Raw genomic sequence first — 16,923 nt, 5'->3', positions numbered from 1 at the left:
ACGCTGTTATGAAAGGGCTCATTGAGGGGGAATCGAGTTTGGCTGGTGATCTCTTCAGTGGAACAGGCGTGCTGCTTGTTCTCTAAGCTTCAAAGAGCGAGCCACCCTCCAATTCTGACTCTTCAACACTTTCTTTGTAGAAGCCTGACTTGGCTATTGACGTGTGTGTAACTGCCAGACGGTCTTGTCTCCTAACATGGTCTGTGTTTTCACCAAGTATTCCTAGGTCTTAAAAAAATTTAAAACTTACTTTCCCAGCTCTAGACTTACATTTGTTTCCGTGTTTCCAACCAGGTGTCTGTCTCTCAGTGCTGGTCAGACAACGCTGTCAAGAGAACGATGGCTGAGAGCGAAGCAGCTGGAGTCTTTAAGAAGAACGAGGCTCCAGCAGCAGAAATGTGTGAATGGAAATGAACTTTAAAGATCTGATGCCTGTGAAGAGTAATGGGCAAATTGTAGCCACATGATTGTAAAATTCAGATGTTCATTTATACCACATTGTTTTATAGGTAATTTCTATCACAAACCAATGACATTTCCTGAAACCAAGCCTGATAACATCTGATGTTTATATGATATTCAGTAAGGACTTTTACCTTACTGATTTCATGGAACTTTTGAAGTTTGTTTTATAATTATATAAATTAGTAATGATGTAAAAAAAAGTATTTGATATTAAAAGTTTAATATTGATAATGTTGCTGATTATACCTTTTCCTTAGCTTCAGCTGAGTCATAGGCCAGACTGTTGAAATGCTGAAATGAAGAAGGTTGTTGCAATTTCAAAGTCAGAGGTATCATGCTTCGGATTCCTTACGTTTTCCAGTTCTGTTTTTCCAGTTCACAGTGGGTTGGGTTGGGGTGCATTCAGTAGTCCATCGTTGGGGAACGGAGGCGTATTTGCCATTGATTCACATGACTACGTAAAATTCTGTCCTGTCATTTCCCAGATGTTTGGCCATAGAAACTTTTTCTCACTTAACATTTGTTAACAGCCTGCAAAACTAGACTTGTACATGGCAGACTTTTGTATTTTGTGGACCAGTAGTAACACTTCCAAAAATCTGGGGGACTCTAAGGTTGCCAATCTACCTTGCCAAGTAATTTGAATAAATCACTATTATCACCATTTTTTTCATAAAAGGACAATCTCTTTGAATAAGAGTCCTTTAAATGGAATGAATGTAGCTTTGGGGGGCAAAAGAAACCGAGACACTACATTGTCTTTATCTTCTCCTATCCCGGTGCAGTTGAGAACCATGCATAAGGGAATGCTGTGCTACAAAGCTGTGTCCACATACGAAAACAAAACAGTAAGCTTAAAAACCAATACCCCCTTTAGAAAGTTATTTTCTTAATGTCATGTTGTAGTTGCTTTGATTCTATTGGATTTTTGGCATTTTATGTAGGTTCATCCGTTGGTTCCAAGTATGTTAGATCAGCTAACATCTGCTACTTCAGTAACAGCCTCATACAGCTGCAGGTAGGTTTTCTCCAGACCAATTAGTTTCAATAGAGCAAACTAACAGACTATAGTAGCATGGTTATGGCAACCAGAATCTTCAGAAAGGTTAGGACGTTACTTTTGAAGCTGGCAGTGGTATGAAGTAGCTTACCTAGTTGGAGACAGATCAAGGATCCCTTACATTTTTTCCTATAAGGCCTAAATTGACATTGTTAACCAAGGAAACAGGGTCAGCCTTGAAAAATCAAGGAATTCATTGTACCTAATAACTGAAGTAAAAATTACTAGTTGTTCAACTTTTCCTAAACGCAAATCTATTTTTATAAACTAATGTAAATAATGTTTATATTAGAGTTTAACTGGTTTTCATTTTTATAACTGGTAGACTAGACCTTCCTTAAACTTTTAGAAATAAAATGAAGGCTTAACCTGGATTTGTGAGGATAAAATACATTTTCTTTAACTATCCTACAGCAAAGTAGATTAGTCACCATGTGTTTTTTGTGCCAATGTAAATTGTAATTTACCAAAGAAAAATACATACATTGCTTGGTCTTGCAGAAAAGTTCCCTTGAAAGAATCTTTCCAATAAATAAAACTTCCCAAATTACCAGTACCTTGGGCTGTTTTTCATGAATGATAAGATTCACCATCCCATGTGATCTGTGTGGGAAAAGGCCATGTCCTCCTGGTGGAAGACATGAGAGAGGTGAACTGAAGTGGAGGTGGTGCAGCAAGAGGGACCTTCCTGCTCAAGGCCCACCCAGGCAGCGCAATGCAGTGCAGCGCTTGGCTGCAGAAATCCTTTGTCCCTCACCTATATACACATGGACAGTCAAGTTTGTTGCTCAAAGGCACAGCGTTAACCCTGTATGGCCAGGAAACTGAGTAGACTCCTGTGTAACCCTGCGTGGAACTTTGCCTTAAAATAACTTTTCAAAAATCTCTTTCAAAACTGTTTCTGTGGAGTTTAAACATGTATTTTATCACCTAATGTTGGGTTGTATTTTCTCCCGTGTTGGGAACCCTTAATATTTTCAGGACCCAGAAGAAAAGTTGGTAGAAGCAAGCATTCAGTTTTGAATGTTTGGATTTAAAGTATAGTTTCTGATCCATTTTACTTTTTAAATCATGAGTATACTTCAAAGGAGTAAAATACTGGCAACAGCTAGACCAAGTGTTCAGTTATAGCAAATTTGCCCCGTTTACAAATTCTTTAATCTGTTATGCAAGGAATTCTCATACACATTTGTCACTTTAAATTACAATGATACTTTATTTTAACAATCACAAGATTTAACACGTAAAAAAAAAAGATACCACTAATAAATAACACAAGTGGAATGCTTATCAGAGTTACAACAGACATAATGTTCAGCCGAGAATCAATCACATCAACAGAGTAAAGCTCTAAAGATACCAGACAAACCAGTACTTGTTGGAATATGCCGTACAACTTTCTTACCATGGGGATTACAGGGGCAAACCCTGGTTCTGTGTGGTCAAGAGTTATAGTCAGATTCAGCACAGTTGTGCTTCAGTCTAAAATTTTTTTGAGACCGTCTTGCTCTGTCCCCCAGGCTGGAGATCAGTGGCACAATCACAGCTCACTGCAGCCTCAACCTCACGGGCTCGAGCAATCTTCCTGCATAGCTAGAAACACAGGCATGTACCACTAAGCCCAGCTAATTTTTGTATTTTCTTGTAGAGACATATGTTTCCCAGGCTGGTCTCAAACTCCTGGCCTCCCAGTGTTGGGATTATAGGTGTGAGCCACTGCACTTGGCCCAGACTAAATTTTGAAGTTGTTGATCGTCTACATAAGATGTCGAGGATGCCCCTCCTGGAATAAATGAAAACCGGACTTCTGGGATTTCCAGTAGCCAATATGTGTGTGTTCTTACGTTCCTGAAAACAGCAAAATGGAATTTAATAGGTGCTGGTATTCACCTCTGATGTATCAGGTTTACTGTGTGACAAGTCTTAATATTCCTAGGTTTACACTGTATAGGCAGCAGAGTATTTTTAATGTGTTCAAGTAGAATGTGGGGGAAATTAGGATCAAATGAGAATTCAATTCTTTAGTGTCAATAACCCTCAACTCCTCAGGGAATAGTTAAGCCATCAAAACTAAAATAGCTTTATATTCAAATGCTTTGGTAACATGTTAGTCACTAAAAACTAAATGTGTAATTTGTAGAGGTAACACACAGGAATGAACTGACAAACAGAACAAATTATGAAAAATGCTAATCCCCTAAGCATCTGCATGTCCAGCCCTTGTGTCTACTTAATGTAGTCTACGCACCCCACTCCAAAAAAAAGGTTTATCCCAAAGTGACCTGTTGCTGAATTACTTTCAAATAAGCAAAGTGCTCTGTAGTGTATAAGCTACTCAGGTCTACACATTCTAGAATGATGCGCTTCTGTAGTCCTGGCTCTAAAATGTGGGAATCTACTCAGGTTCAGCCTCCTTTTAAAACCCTTTCCAATAAACAGAATTTGTGATCCCTGGATTCAGACAGTACAATTAAAATACCCCAAGAGATAAAAACTTCATACTTTTAAATAAAAGCCATGGAAGGATTCTTATGGCTAAAAGCTAAATCTGAATTATCCGTGTCTGGCATTGTATAAACATATTTTTAAGTTCATTTTGCTGGACTTGATTAATGACTTCAGGTTCTGCAGGACTCTTCTGAACTTTTGCCACTGCAAAGTTTATCCCATGGGTTAATCCAGCTTGGGTAATACTAGCAACCTGGACCATGGAACTTCGAATCTTGGCAAAGGGAGAGACTGCTCTGCTGCTACTGCTCTCTGAAGGAGAAGGAGTTACGTGAAGCCCTGTCTCAAGTTCAAGCATGCCGGAAGCAGAGCTGGGGGTTTTTTGAGATGCAACTGAATGCGCTGGCTCAACTGACAAAAACTGTGGGCCTGTTGCAGAGAGAGAGACATCTAATTGAGATGGCCGAGAAGGTGTCTGTTCTGTTGATTCTGACTGGGTTTCTTCGTTTGAAACTTCACTGGTCATTTGATTTCTTTCCTGACTAGCCTGCTGACACACAGACCTGGGCTCTGAAAGGTGGGTCACTTTGTTTTGTGCATCTTGCACAAATCTGTGGCAGTAAATATCCATAGGCTTGGCAAAGCCAGTCAATATGTGTATGTTGCCAGCAGAAGGGCTTTTCTTCAAAGGAGACTCCTGGCCTTTTCCAAGCCCACTGCCATGAGCAACAGTTATCTCTGAAGGAGCATGACTGCTACTATCTGTGCTGCTAAGAGACTGGGACCGACTACCCAATCGAGGCGCTGAAGCAATAATACCACAACTAGGAAGAACGTAATCTACTGGCCCTACACTCTCTAATGAGTTAGCTAGCTGCCTGTCTTCATCAGACTTAGAATTTGTAAGGAATTCATCAGAGTGGTATGAGTCATTATCTGAAGACATGTCCCCATCAGACTCTGCCTGAACTTTATCCATCACTCCTGTGTTTTCCATAGTTTCAAGACTACTGTCTGATTTCCAAAGATTTACTTTTAAGTTTGGTTTTAGAAAGTTAACTTTCATTTCAGGTTTGGTAAAGTTTCCTAGCTTTCGGAGGTTGCCAATATTTACATTGGATTTGGTCTGCTTCACTTTTTGATTTAGAGATGAAAATTTGCTCATTAAAAAATTCTTTCCCTGGGCCAAAGAACCTTGGTTTTGAGATCTGATACCAATGATGTCTTCGTGAGGTTTACTGCTCTTCCTGCAAATTAAAAGAAAAGAAGTTAATCCCCCATGGAATCCAGTATACCAGTTCCAGTTATTAATATAAGTGAAAACACTTACTTATTCAAATTGGTCCCAACTTCTTGAGAACACTGCATTGCTAATTGATAGATAACCCCTCAGAGTTGACATTAAAACAGTGCTATCCAATAGAAATATGTGAAATACATATGTAATTACAATTTTTCTAGCAGCCACATTAAAAAGCAGCAATGAAATTAATTTTAATATTTAACCCAATATATACAAAATATTTCAACATAAAAATATTAAAAGATTAATATTCCTTTTTGAACTAATTTAATATAGGCAATGTGTAGTGTTCTATAATTACAGCACACCTGAATTCAGCCTAGCTGCATTCTAAAAGGCTTCACAAGCACATGTGGTGAGTGGCTGCTACTGTGGGCAGTGCGGGTCTAGCACCGCCACCATCTGACTATAAATGGGAATCTGCAGCACCTGAACTCAGGGTATCTAGACATCCCAGCGTGGCTCAATTCAGGTAGTGCGGGGAGAGAGGGGTAAGACTTCCATTTTCTTATATGTCCTGTGGGTTACCTGAATTTATTTAAAAAAAGATTTGGGACATTTAACACAATTACTCTTAGTGTCTTCTCTCCTTTGGTATCCCTCATGACAGCTACAAATAAGAGAGAAAAGTTGATGCTATTTGCCACAAATGTCTCAGTCTGTGCATTTGTCTTGTTGGGTCATGCAAGGTCACTTGATCATGAGCATACTACAGAAAAATTATGGGTTAAAGTAATTCTTCAGCAAAAGCCTCAACAATTTTCTTCTGGCCAAATGGTTCTCTTCACTAGTAGAATGTGGACCACAAAACCCGACAGATGCTCATTAGAAAGAAAAGCCACACTTTTTAAATGTGAAATAATCTGTTGATAGGCATTCTTTTTCCAAATTCAAAAGCCTGTTTAAAACATACTATTTTCTCTACAAAGTACTTAGAAAAAATTTCAATGTCTCCTCTCATCAGTTTACTTAGGAGTTAAAAATGTATCGCTTGTGGCCACATGAGTTGTGTCAAGGACGGCAAAATCCTTGCAGGGGCTTGCTCTCAGACTGATTCTCTTGGCAAAATACCACCTACCTAAGTACTTGTGGCGACAGTGTTACTCTATCAAAACTTTTAAACACACCTAGAGGGATATCCTAAGCTTATTTTAAATGCCATATCACTCATGAAAATGAAACTCTGGGCCGGGTGCAGTGGCTCACGCCTGTAATCCCAGCACTTTGGGAGACCAAGGCGGGCGGATCACGAGGTCAGGAGATCGAGACCATCCTAACACGGTGAAACCTCATCTCTACTAAAAATGCAAAAAATTAGCCTGTAGTCCCAGCTACTCGGGAGGCTGAGGCAGGAGAATGGCATGATGAACCTGGGAGGCAGAGCTTGCAGTGAGCCGAGATTGTGCCACTGCACTCCAGCCTGGGTGAGAGCAAGACTCCGTCCCCCAAAAAAAAAAGAAGATGAAACTCTGGGTCTTCAGAGTTTTTCCTGAAACTGAGGATAAGCAATAACCTTTAAGGAGGTGGGTGCAGGGTTAAAGGAGTCTGACAATCAGTTTGGCACTGTTAGGGACAAGTGATATAGTCACGTCTTTTAATCCAGATTCACAACCTGGGGATGCTATTCTCAAGAAATTATCCTAAACATGAGAAAGTAATACATGACAAAGATATCTGTCATGACTTTTTTATAAAAGGAAAAAATGCTAGCAACCAAAATTCTTGGCAACTGGGTTTAATAGGTGTGTGCCAGGTCTAAGTGCATTATCATTCAGTTCATGCAATGCACTGATATGGATTTTCTCTCATCTTACAGATAACAAAACTGAAGTAAAGGCTTATGTTTTCCAAGGTTAAAGAGTAATTGATAGAACCAGGAGTCACAGAATCCACATTCTGAACCCACACAATACATTTCCAAACAGATCACAGTAGGCATCTATTTAAATGGTAGTTACGAATTCTACAGTAATATGGAAAATGCATAAAATACAATCTTTAGCAATGAAAGATTATTAACCTGTATAGGTTAAAAATGTGTACAAGAGGCTGGGTGCAGTGGCTTTCCAGAAGAATTCCAATTAACAAGTGTAGAAGGAATGAGAATTAGAAAAATCACCACAGATCATGACAGGAATAAATACCATAGACAAGATCCATGATGGTTATGAATAGACTTAAGTTTACACAGAAACAATATTTACATAGTCTCAGAGTGTTTTCCCCTAAATATTTAGCAATTATAAAGAGGAAGACACAAAGTTTGCAGTGCAGAATCCTGGCAGATGCTACTACCCCAGCCAAGTAATCAAGCTTATTCTCAACAATACTACATAGGCCATTATGCCCTCCCTCCCCACAGCATGAGGCTCTGAGAAGTGCACATCGCTTCTGCGGTGTCCTTCCTGACAATGCGTAACCTCAGCTTTATCAGGAAAAAACACTGGACAAACCTAGCTTAAGGGATGTTCTACAAAACAGCTGACCAGTACTCTTAAAAAAAATGTCAAAATTATGAAAGAGAAGACAAGATTGAGGAAGTAACATTAAATTATAGAGACAACTAAATGCGGTGTGGAATCCCAACTGGATCCTGGAACAGAAAAAGGGTGCTAGTGAACACCTAGTGAAATCTGTACTTTGATTAATCTTACCGTGGCAAGGTTACTTTCTTAAGTTTTGATGAATGATCTATGGTTATAAATTGGTAACATGAAGGGAAACCGAAGGAAGGGTACATGGAAACCCTGTAAATTACCTGTGCAGCTCTTCTGTAAGTCTAACACTTACCTGAAAACTGTATACATGAAGAATGTTAAAAGTATTTTGATCTGCAGAAATTTGATCCTTACCTCTCTAAATACCAACACCTTACCATAATGTGATCTCCTCCCCTTTCCCCCTGCAAAGAATTTTAAAGAAATAAGACTTTGGATAAGAATGCCTTTATTCTTGAGAGAAGCAGTATGCTCACCTCTCAAGTTTCTTCTCAATTATGGGGACATCCGATCCCATGGCTTGCTTGGTGATCTGCAGCATCTCTGCAATGCACTGAAGGGTATCTGCAACCCAAATATAACTGCTTGCCAATTTCTCCATGAACATATTTAAAAAAATAGCAGTTCTAACCCATATACCACTGAATGAAATTTGTGGTTGTATAATTAAATACAAATTTATTGGCTTCAATTTATAGAAAACTGCTACCTGTTCACTACTCTCCCCACTAATTCATGATGTTCTAAAATTTTAAGAGAAAAGAACAAAAACAAAAGAATGAAATCGAGGAATTAGAAATTTGTTCTAACTCATGTTTGTTCAAGCACTGTGACAGATGCCGAGGCAACAGCCATGGACAAGGCAGGCATAGCTCCTGCCTGCTACAAATGAAAAGAACATGACATGTGAAGAGCCTTGACACCCATATGATCACTGATGGGGCCAAACTCACTGAGAATCCCTGCTGAAGAGAACTTTGCCCCAAACTAAACAACACATTCAGATCATCTCCCTGGGCTGCTGGAAACAGAGCTGCTATTTCAAGGTCTCATATTCCAAAGCTATTCCCAGGACCCTCTCTCATTCAGTTGGTGATATGAAATGTCCCCAATTCCTTTTGGGCTTTTAAGAATAAACAGAAAGTTTTCACTGAATACTTTCATCTCTTCCTCTTTTTACCTTTTCCATCCTCTTCAGGATTACGCATTACAGCTCGCAGTGTGTGGAAATAGCCACTCGCTTCTTTGTATCTGTAGTGCAGTCGCATGCAGGAGAACTTTGGCTTACCAAAAAGAGTGGGTTCAGGGCCTAAAAACCCAAACGAATATGTATAAAGTTAACTCTTTCACATAACATTTTCTTCTATTATCTTCAAAAAACCCAACACATTTTTCTTTGTAATATAAATGACAGCACACAAAATACAAACTTCTGGTGACCATTTGCTTTGATAAAGCAAGCTAGAAAAACTCTTTCAATCTCAATCATTTAAGCTTTCTTGATCCCTAGGGTAATCTTCACAAGGTAAATAATAAAAGGAATATGGTTATTATGATAAGACTGTATCCATCACTAACCCATAACGAATAGAAAGGAAGTTCTAAGAAGTAGACAGCTTGGAATATCCCTTTCTGGTTTTCTTACATGTTATACTGGTCTCCAAATTCCACTGTAAGAAGAGCCGACATTTCTGCCTTAGGATTTCATATCTATTCCCTAGACCTTATCAAAATGCTACTAACAACAAATGGAAAATAATAGTGAAAAAAAGCATTTGTAGGTGAAACTTAAACCAGGTAATTTGACCCCCTCTTGGAAACAACAGCATTTGCTTTTTATGACTTGATTAGTAAGTTAAAACTTACCTATTTCGATTTTTTCCAGGTCTTCTAGACTTAGTCGTTGATACTGGTTTACTTTATCAACTTCATCATCATAACTAGATAAAGGGAAATGAAGTTAAAAGAGGATTTAAATCAAAAGCATATTTGGCTCATTAGGGAAGGCACAATAGCTGCAAACTGTTACATACAGTTAACAAAATCTTCCACAGCACATACATTCTGGGGTAAAATGTTAAACATAAGAACTATTTTAAAATTTTAAAAATTAACAAGAGTAACATATATAGTTCAACAGCTAAGGGAAAATAAGTTCACAGATCTAACAGTTAATAAAAGCAACTAGGGCCAGGCACAGTGGCTCACACCTGTAATCCCAGCAGTTTGGGAGGCCGAGGCAGGTGGATCACGAGGTCAGGAGTTCGAGACCAGCCTGAGCAACATGGAGAAACCCCATCTTTCCTAAAAACACAAAATTAGCTGGGCATGGTGGCGCATGCCTGTGATCCCAGCTACTCAGGAGGTTGAGGCAGGAGAATCACTTGAACCCGGGAGGTGGAGGTTGCAGTGAGCCGAGATCATGCCACTGTACTCCAGCCTGGGCAAAAAGAGCGAAACTCCGTCTCAAAAAAAAAAAAAGCAACTACAAGGTTAAAATAAGTTTTATAAAAACTCATATAAAATGAAAACAAACCTAAAACCTAACCTACAAGGCAAATGCGCCCATGCCCACATGCGCACGCAAACACACACACACACACACACACACACACACACACACAGATGGAGGGAGGGAGGGAGGGGGGGAAGAGGGAGGCAGAGAGAGAGAAAAAAAAACTATGTATCTGGGAACAATACAGCTGTTAAATATGATATCCAAAATCAAGATTGAAAAATCCATATGATATATGCCAACAGGCATCTGGGCAAATGACTAAAAAATAACAGTTTACACAAAGCCAAAACCAAAGTGAATATTTACTGAGTAAATATAAATTAGAAAAATACTGGTAAGGTGTGGGGAAACAAGTGCTTGTATTTTGCTACTAGCACTGTTCATTCAGGGTCTTTCTGGAGATCAATCTGACAACAAACCACAGAAGTCGTAAATCATCATACGCTTGTAACCAAAGAAGTGCGCAGATGCATGCACACACACACACGCACACACAGACACGTTACTGCATAAAGACAACTGCATCATTCGTAGCAACAAAAAACTGGAAAACTGGAAGTAATTTAATACCTAACAGTAAGGAAAAACTTTACTATAGTAATACAAACAATGATATGTGGTCATTAGTGATAAAAATGTATGGAATACATCAAAATCTGGGAGATATATAGGAAACAATACCAAATGCCAAAAGAATACAACATAAACATATTAACTATAAAATCATGCTTTCACACCAATAAAGATAAAAGGGAGTTAGAATGACGTAACAGTTATATAAGGTAAAGGGGTTCCATGAAGTTTCATAAAATATATAACAAAGCCATATTCTCATTTTTTTGTTACGAATTCTAAAAAGAAAATTTACTCAAATTTAAAACACAAAATCGAAAGCTTTAAATCAATAAGCAACTTACTAGGCCACGTAGTAGGCAGAGTTAGAAAGCAGTAACAGCACATCCACATCTCTGTGAGTAGCATCAATGAGGCTAAACAAATATGACACAGGAGTTTAATATTTTCATTTTCATCTGCAGTTTTTGCCAAGCATATTTCTAAAGCAGAGATACTTAGGACAAAAAAATTGGCCAGGGGGAGGGAAAAAAAAAAGAGAATCAATGAGTTCTACTGCAGTTAGATGTAATACAATCTATCCATTTGGACAGTCTTTAAAAAACAAGGAAAAGCCGATCTGGGAAGTGAGGGATGGAGAGTAGAGAAAGGCAGCCAAAGGAGGGAGGAGTCCCTCAGGAAATGGGATAACTTGAGGTGGGGGAGTGGTGGGATTGGAGGATGATAGAGAAATAGTTAAGGGAAGAAAAAAGAAAAACGTGAGAGTGAGAAGGGAGAAATCTTAATTATCTCACATTATCTAATCTTCAAAATAACACACTGTACATTCAGGGTATCTTTACATTCATGTGGAATACATCTTTTGAAAGACTTTTACATGAATACAGTACTTATGTGCAAAAATGGAACAAGTCCAAGCTACTTTTGCATGTTTGTCATTATAGATTAATTTATTTGGCTTTCAATAAACAAACACCCTTATTCTAAGTCTACTTTGCCATGTTTATACCCACTCTAAAATCAATTATGAAAATAAGAATCAGAATCCAGGTAGTGTTGATGAACCATGAAACCAAAACTACAATAAAATGTACATCCTTGTAAAATTACCAATAGGAAAATTCTTAAAGTATAAAATCTACAAATAATTAACACAGGCAGAATCTGAATTAAAATGAAACTTTTAGTCTAATATTAATCTAACAATAATAGCCTTTCCAGCAAAAGGTAGAGATGTTTCTGCATTCTTATACTGGTCTCCAAATTCCACTGTAAGAAAGACGACATTTCTCCCTTGGGATTTCATACCTATTCCCTAGATCTTATCAAAATGCTACTAAATACAAGCAGAAAATAATAGTGGAAAAAAAGCGTTTGTAAGTGAAACTTAAACCATGGACTAAATCTGCGTAAGAATGAGGTCACTGTTTAACAGGTACTGCAGGGAAGGATTTACCCTAATCTTAAACTGCAGTTTTTTACATCAGAGACACCTTGTTGTAGCTTGAGTCTGACAGTCTTAATCTAAAACAACAAATTCACCTCAATTTGCACGTACAATATCGAAAAATACAACAAATGACATAATGAGATGCCAGGACAGGAAACACAGATCGATTCTAGGAGCCAAAATCTGAGCATTAACCAATTAATCAATGGGAAAAGGACAACGATCCAAGCAGCCTCATGGAGAATAATACCAAATAACACTGTAAAACGTAGTTAAGTTTTATGCATTGATACTTACGTGCACTCTGAAAATTGTTGCTTGAGCCAAGCCATAAAAATTACGTCACGACACATTTTAATACAAAATAAATTCTACTACTACAGTGTTACTTTCACCCTGACTTCCTCTTTTGGCATTAATATTTACATCAGCCAAACATGATCCCCAGTCAAAAACATTATGTCCTTAACAAAAAGCACTTGGCACGTAACAGGCAGTCGGAAAATGTCAACCCTCCCCCCACCCCCAATTTTACTGAAGTCTTAGTTGCAGTAAATATTTAATTCCCTCCCCACCCACCCTTCCCCTTAAAATTTAAAAAAAAAAAAAAAAAAGCACGTTCAATACGAACAAGAAACAAGACGAAAAACCCTTTAGGTATTTCCCCACCCCACCCCGCGTTTGCAGCTCTGAAGCAGCTGCTCTACTCGTTTTTGTTTTCCCGCCACTGGGGCAAGCCCTCCTTCCACACTATGAAGACGAAAATTGCCAGCACCACATGAAGCCCGACCACTGCGACAATGGTAGCGTAAAAGCCGCTGTCTTCCGGGGACATCAACATCAGACTTTGGAAAAGAAGTAATTTGCAGGAAAAATATAACCCCACAGGAACTTTAACCATAAGTCCTGCAAAAAGGAGAAAAATCTTGAAAGTCATAGCCACAACGCCCTCAGACTTGGGCTCGGCTGCTGCGGCCGTGGCAGCCCGCTGCGCTGTAGGTGGAGGCCTGTGAGAGCGCGGCATCGTCAGTCAGTCCGTCCGTCTGTCTGTCCGTCGATGCCTCGAGGCTCAAACAGCCGCCTGCACCCAACCTCGCGCCTGCAGCGAATGCGGCGAATGCGGCAACTGCGACGCGGCAGTGCCAAGTCACGCCCAGGGGACACATCTAGCTTCCGGGGGCTCACTTCCGGCCTCGGCTGGCGACCAGTGCGCATGCGCGCTCCATCCTGCGCATCCTACGCCTTCTAAGGAGGGCACGGACCCCGGCCCGGCGGGGGAGGGGCGCCAGGGTGGCCACTCCCGCGAGAGTTTGCTGGCGCCTTCGCCTTCGTCAGGGTCAGTGCCTGCGGCTAGAGGGGGAGGCTGGCGGGCCGGGCCAGGGTACCGCGCCGAGCGTCTGGCTCCTAGGCCATCACATGCCTAAAAGATAGTGGCTGCCGTGTGCCTGGCCACTCCACTGCCACGGCTGGACCGGACAGTCGGCCTGAGAGCACGGAAGCGAGTCGAAGCAAGTTGGGAACACCACTTGGCTTCGCAGAGAGGTGACGCGGGCCCTGCAGGTCCGCAGTTGCCTCTCCAGTCTCAGAGTCTCTTTGCCGCTGTCGATAGAGTCGGGGGTTTCCTGCGATAACGGGCGGGAAAAGACAAGAAAGGCAGAGAGGTCTAGGGTGCGTCTAGGGTGGCCCGAACAGAGCTGCGCACTCTGACTCTAGGTCGGAGTGCGTCTAGGGTGGCCCGAACAGAGCTGCGCTCAGCCTTGCAAGGGAAAAGGGCCAGGACAGGCACGGGCGTGCTGGACAGTTCCCGGTTCCCAGTTCTCTGTATCCAGTGCCCAATGCCCTGGGCCGGGACCCCGCAGCCAGGCCTACTTCCCCGCTGGGACCGCGCATTTCCAAACTGCTTGCCTGTTTTTCCAGCAGATATTTAAACACAGCTGGGGCTGCAGTGAGGTGAGTGAGGAGGTACTGGTCTCTGGTACAAATTTTAAAGGGTGTCATTAATTTTGTCAACCAATTAGTGCAATATTTTTAAAAATCAAAATGCAAAAATATGATGGACAAAGCATCAAACATTTAAGTAGAGATAGAATACACCCCTGTAGTTGCATAATCGTACCTCACTCACCTGATCCTAATCCCAGCTCTGTTCCCAAAAAAACTATTTACAAATCAACAACCCAATTAAAAAATGGGCAAAGGGTTTGAATACATGTTTTTCCAAGTAAGACACAGAAATAGCCAACAGTACAAACAAAAAAAATCCTTAACATCGTTTGTCATTAGGGAAATGCAAATCAAAACCACAATGAGATACCACTTCACACTAAATAGGATGACTACAATTAGAAAAAAAGGAAAATAAGTGAATAAGTATTGGCAAAGACTGGAGATACTGGAACCCTCCAAACTGGAATGCACTGAAATACACTGCTGGTGGAAATGTAAAATGGCATGGCGACTGTAGAAAATAGTTTGGCAGTTTCTCAAAAGTTAAACAGGATTATTGGATAATCTGGCCATTTCCACCCAAAAGAGCTATTTAATAGAGACAGGTGTTCAAACGAAAACCTGTACACAAATGTTCATAGCAGCACTATTTACAATGGTCAAAATGTGGAAATAACCCAAATGCCCATCAACAGAAGAAAGAACAAAATGTGGTCTATAATGAAATACTATTCAGCTACAAAAAGGAATGAAGCTCTGACACATGCCACAACATGGATTAACCTGGAAAACATTATGCTAAGTGAAAGCAGCCAGTCACAAAAGGTCACATAATTATATTATTCCACTTGAATGAAATGTCTAGAATATGCAAATCCAGAGACAGAATTAGATTAGTGGTTGCTTAGGGATGGGATTGTGGAGCGTAGGGAAGTGACAGCTAAAGGGTACGGGCCTTCTCTTTGTGGTGATGAAAATGTCCTAAAATTGACCATGGTGATGGCTGCACAACTCTGAATATACTACAGACCATTGAATTACATGCTTTAAATACGTGAATTATACGGTATATGAATTATATGTCTCAATAAAACTGTTTAAACACACACACGCACACACATATTTCACGAGTGGATGGTTGAGGCAGGCAGGCAGTAAGAGCAAATTCCCAAGCCTGACAGCTGAGCCTTCCACTGGCTGGCTCTCCAGAGACTTGCACCCCCACTGCCACTTCCAGGGCCACCTCTTGTCCTCCAGCAGGAGCCTCTGTTCTGGGTCAACACCTCCAGCCGAGCTGATGGATTGTACAGAGGTTCTATAGCAAACTCGTCCCAAGAGCAGGTTTCCAAATCTCTCATCAAGAGAGAGGGAAACAGCACCATTAGGAAAATCTTTAAGCCTTGCAGTAAGTGGAAGAAAAATATCGATGGCAAAATCAAAGAAATATCAGCAGTATTACAAAGAATCACACCCACAAGACAAAGACGTGCCTGTACGAAGAGGAGTTGCTGAAGAATTCTCTAATCAAGATAGAAACGCAGTAGTTACTTTGAAAACTCAAACAGCACATGATACCCGCTGTCTCCCCCGAGAGTAATCCACAGGAGAGGAAAATGTAGGAAGAAGGTAACAGTTCTCTATCTGAAAAAGCACCCTCTAGAAGAAAAGAGACCTCTTGAAAACCATTCTGAGACCCAGTTCCTGCTCCACCTCCTCCAGCTCCTCCTAAGCCCCAGCCTAAATCCCTAAACCACCTGGCTCTCCAAAAGGGGCTCACAGTGGAGCCAGCCACAGGGAGATTAAGTGCCTTCCACTAAAAAAAATACCAAGACCTCTGGTAGGCAGCCCTCATCCTGCTACACAAGCCAAGGAAAACGACCTGAGAAGCCACTGGCTCCAAAACATTGGCTTCGCTGGCTCTTACGTCCACCTCTTCCTGTCCCCAACCTTCAAAGGAACAAGTTTCTAGCAAAACATTAACCACGGGGACCACCAACAGCAAGGAAAATCTAGCAAGCAGCCAACACCTCAACCATTATGAGATGCAACCAGTCTGGCATGGTGAGCTTTAGAGGAGATCTTTCCGGAACAGAGTGGAGAGTCTCAAAATGTAGCAACCATGCCTGTCTCCAAAGAGCAGACCACACACAAATTCCACAAGTCTGGGATCTTTGTGTCCCGTGTTCTACCTCCTCCTCTTGACAATCAACACATCATTCCCTCAGACACTCCTGCTGTCCTGGTTAGTGACGGAGCTCCCCTGCCCATCTCTGCCTTAAACCCAAGTCAGCTTCTCTGGACTGAGAGCCAGCAGACAGAACCACTCTGCATCAGACACTGGTTTATACATTAGAGAAGACAACATTTTCACAACCAGCAACACATCAGGAAAGACAGCACCTCAGCTAACAATTCCTGCACTGATGGGAAAATCTTCAGAATCTTTCAGTGTCCCAAAGGATGAAGATCAAAGGAAATCACTGGGCCAATGACTCTGACGAGTCTATTTTGGACACCAATGACCACAAGGAAGAAGATAAGGATGGCAGTGGAGGTTCTAGCACTTAACACAGGTGAAGAATACTCTCACAATCATTCTTGGCAACTGATCATCTAAGAAAGAATCAGAGGAGAAAACACTGTGTAGCAACATCTGAGCAA

General features: G+C 40.7%; 2 protein-coding genes across 4 annotated transcripts in view; one reads left to right on the top strand and one right to left on the bottom strand.

Moving 5' to 3' along the window:
- MCMBP (minichromosome maintenance complex binding protein) overlaps positions 1-2,081 on the top strand; it is a 43,737-nt gene extending 41,656 nt beyond the window's left edge. For both annotated transcript variants that reach the window (XM_007964263.3, XM_007964262.3), the window contains exon 16: positions 295-2,081. In XM_007964263.3, coding sequence (XP_007962454.1) covers positions 295-421 — 127 coding nt within the window. In that variant the 3' untranslated portion in view covers positions 422-2,081. The remainder of the gene's footprint in view (positions 1-294) is intronic.
- Positions 2,082-2,719: 638 nt separating this feature from the next.
- Positions 2,720-16,923, bottom strand: part of INPP5F (inositol polyphosphate-5-phosphatase F) — a 104,320-nt gene continuing 90,116 nt past the window's right edge. The window contains exons 1-6 of one of the 2 annotated variants that reach the window (XM_007964260.3): positions 12,613-12,880; positions 11,210-11,281; positions 9,641-9,714; positions 8,955-9,083; positions 8,251-8,338; positions 2,720-5,220 (exon numbers count right to left, since the gene is read on the bottom strand). In XM_007964260.3, the coding sequence (XP_007962451.3) occupies positions 4,068-5,220; positions 8,251-8,338; positions 8,955-9,083; positions 9,641-9,714; positions 11,210-11,281; positions 12,613-12,668 (1,572 nt within the window). In that variant the 5' untranslated portion in view covers positions 12,669-12,880 and the 3' untranslated portion in view covers positions 2,720-4,067. Of the gene's footprint in view, positions 5,221-8,250; positions 8,339-8,954; positions 9,084-9,640; positions 9,715-11,209; positions 11,282-12,612; positions 12,881-16,923 lie in introns of those variants that run through there. The other variant, XM_007964257.3, reaches the window with a different exon arrangement.

This window comes from Chlorocebus sabaeus, chromosome 9, assembly GCF_047675955.1.
Source record: "Chlorocebus sabaeus isolate Y175 chromosome 9, mChlSab1.0.hap1, whole genome shotgun sequence".
NCBI lineage: Eukaryota > Metazoa > Chordata > Mammalia > Primates > Cercopithecidae > Chlorocebus > Chlorocebus sabaeus.
The sequence above is the reverse complement of the archived record's forward strand: the minus strand, read 5'-3'. Positions and strand labels throughout refer to the sequence as shown.